Genomic DNA, 1,668 nt, shown 5'->3' on the forward strand with positions numbered 1-1,668 from the left:
TTCCTGTATCTTACACCTCGCAGCAAAGATCTTTTCATGTCGTCTTTACTGTTCAGATCTTTGCCCTTAGTGCCCAAATGTACATATCTCTGAAAAGAATACAAAACCCCCCAAATGAAACCACACTTTCCCTACTGGTAACTCAAAGGGTGGATTGCAGCAGAAATTGGTGAACCTGACCCAGTTGGTATGACTTCAAGTGAAGCAAAGACAGGCAGAGTGGCAGGCTCTGAAACTGGGCTCTAAACACCTCCTTTTTCACTTTTAATCTCATTCTTTCTGTGCCTAAAGTCAGTCTCCAGCCATGCTGCAACCTCTCTGCACCTACAGCATCAACAGATTCTCAGCTTTGGAGGCCTCATTGAGCAAATTTGCTGCTGAATGTGGTTTGTTAGAAAAAACACCCCAACACCACAGAGAAAGTACTTCTGGTCTGTCCCAGTTGTGTGTCAATGAGCATTACCCATAACGTTTACCAACCAGGCACTCCTCTCAGGGTAACTTCCCTAAATATTTCCCACACATTTGCAGAGCTCCAGAATATGCAGAGACATGTCAATAACAGTTACCTCATTAGAAAATGCATTCTCCTCCTTCTTTGCTCTTATGGTAAGAAATAATAATGGAAACATGAAAGTTAAGCATCCCAATGATGTGCAAGTTACATGATGAAGTTGAGTATCACTTCTTCCTTGTCCTGCCAGCTCTGAGGAATGCCTCAGGCCTAGGGGCACAGGTCCCTGTTCAGAGTTCATTGGAGAGCAGGAAAGCAGAACCACAAGTTCTCAGTGGGAGCTCCATTCCTGTGTTGGCAGCTGTTCAAGGGAGCTCTGCAAATGCTAGGAGTTCTTGTGGAGGTTTTCTGCAGATCCCTCGCTGCTCTCGTTGAGGAGCATTTCTGACACTTCCCCCAGTTCAGCATCCAGCACTTCCTCCTGGATGGTGAAGTGGACGTCTGGGGAGGAGGATTCGGAACTCACGCTGCTGCCTTCCATGGAGCAGATGGCGCAGGACAGGGACGGCACCATGCTCTCCTGCAGCATGTTCAGCATCATGGGGATCTGGACGGACTTCAGCCCCGATATGGTTGGTAGAGGCTTCACAGCTTCCCCCCATTCTCTCTCCTCGTCTTTGTAGAGCAGAAGCAAGTTGGACTTCTTCTCTTTTCTCTTGGATTTCATGTAGCCGAGCATTATGCCAATGAGGAAGACCCCATAGAAGGACATGACAATCAGAATGTAGAAGTACTCGTTGCCGTTGCTCTTCTCCGCCAGGCGGGAGTCATCGGCCAGCACGGCCTGGGTCACGTTCGCATGGTCCATCTTCAGCATGCAGCGATTTACCGCGGCTGCAGCCTGGGGGAGAATGCCTGTGCAGATGTAAGATGAAACCTCAGGGCACAGATACAAAACAATACCCCCAGTTAGAATAAACCAAGATAACCTCAGGCCGTTCCTTGCTGATTGTAACTTCTAAGCCTGCAAAAGCCACACCTGACTGAAGCTTGCATCATACCTCTGCATTAACACCGTGAATGAACTGCTACTCGGACACAGAAAATGTTAGAGGAAGGAAAATGTGCAACATTAAATCATGTCCAGTTCTAGGCTGGATCACAAATCCCCCAACCCCCCTGATTAAGGAAAGAAAATGATACAGAAACTCCCT

At 47.7% G+C, this 1,668-nt stretch overlaps 1 protein-coding gene across 1 annotated transcript; it reads right to left on the reverse strand.

Annotated features, from left to right (window-relative positions):
* Positions 1-516: 516 nt before the first annotated feature.
* KCNE4 (potassium voltage-gated channel subfamily E regulatory subunit 4) lies at positions 517-1,331 on the reverse strand. Its single transcript, XM_009897596.2, has one exon. The coding sequence runs from the start codon at positions 1,329-1,331 to the stop codon at positions 840-842; it is 492 nt and encodes a 163-aa protein (XP_009895898.2). The 3' UTR covers positions 517-839.
* Positions 1,332-1,668: the final 337 nt, after the last annotated feature.

This window comes from Dryobates pubescens, chromosome 32 (assembly GCF_014839835.1).
Source record: "Dryobates pubescens isolate bDryPub1 chromosome 32, bDryPub1.pri, whole genome shotgun sequence".
Classification (NCBI taxonomy): domain Eukaryota; kingdom Metazoa; phylum Chordata; class Aves; order Piciformes; family Picidae; genus Dryobates; species Dryobates pubescens.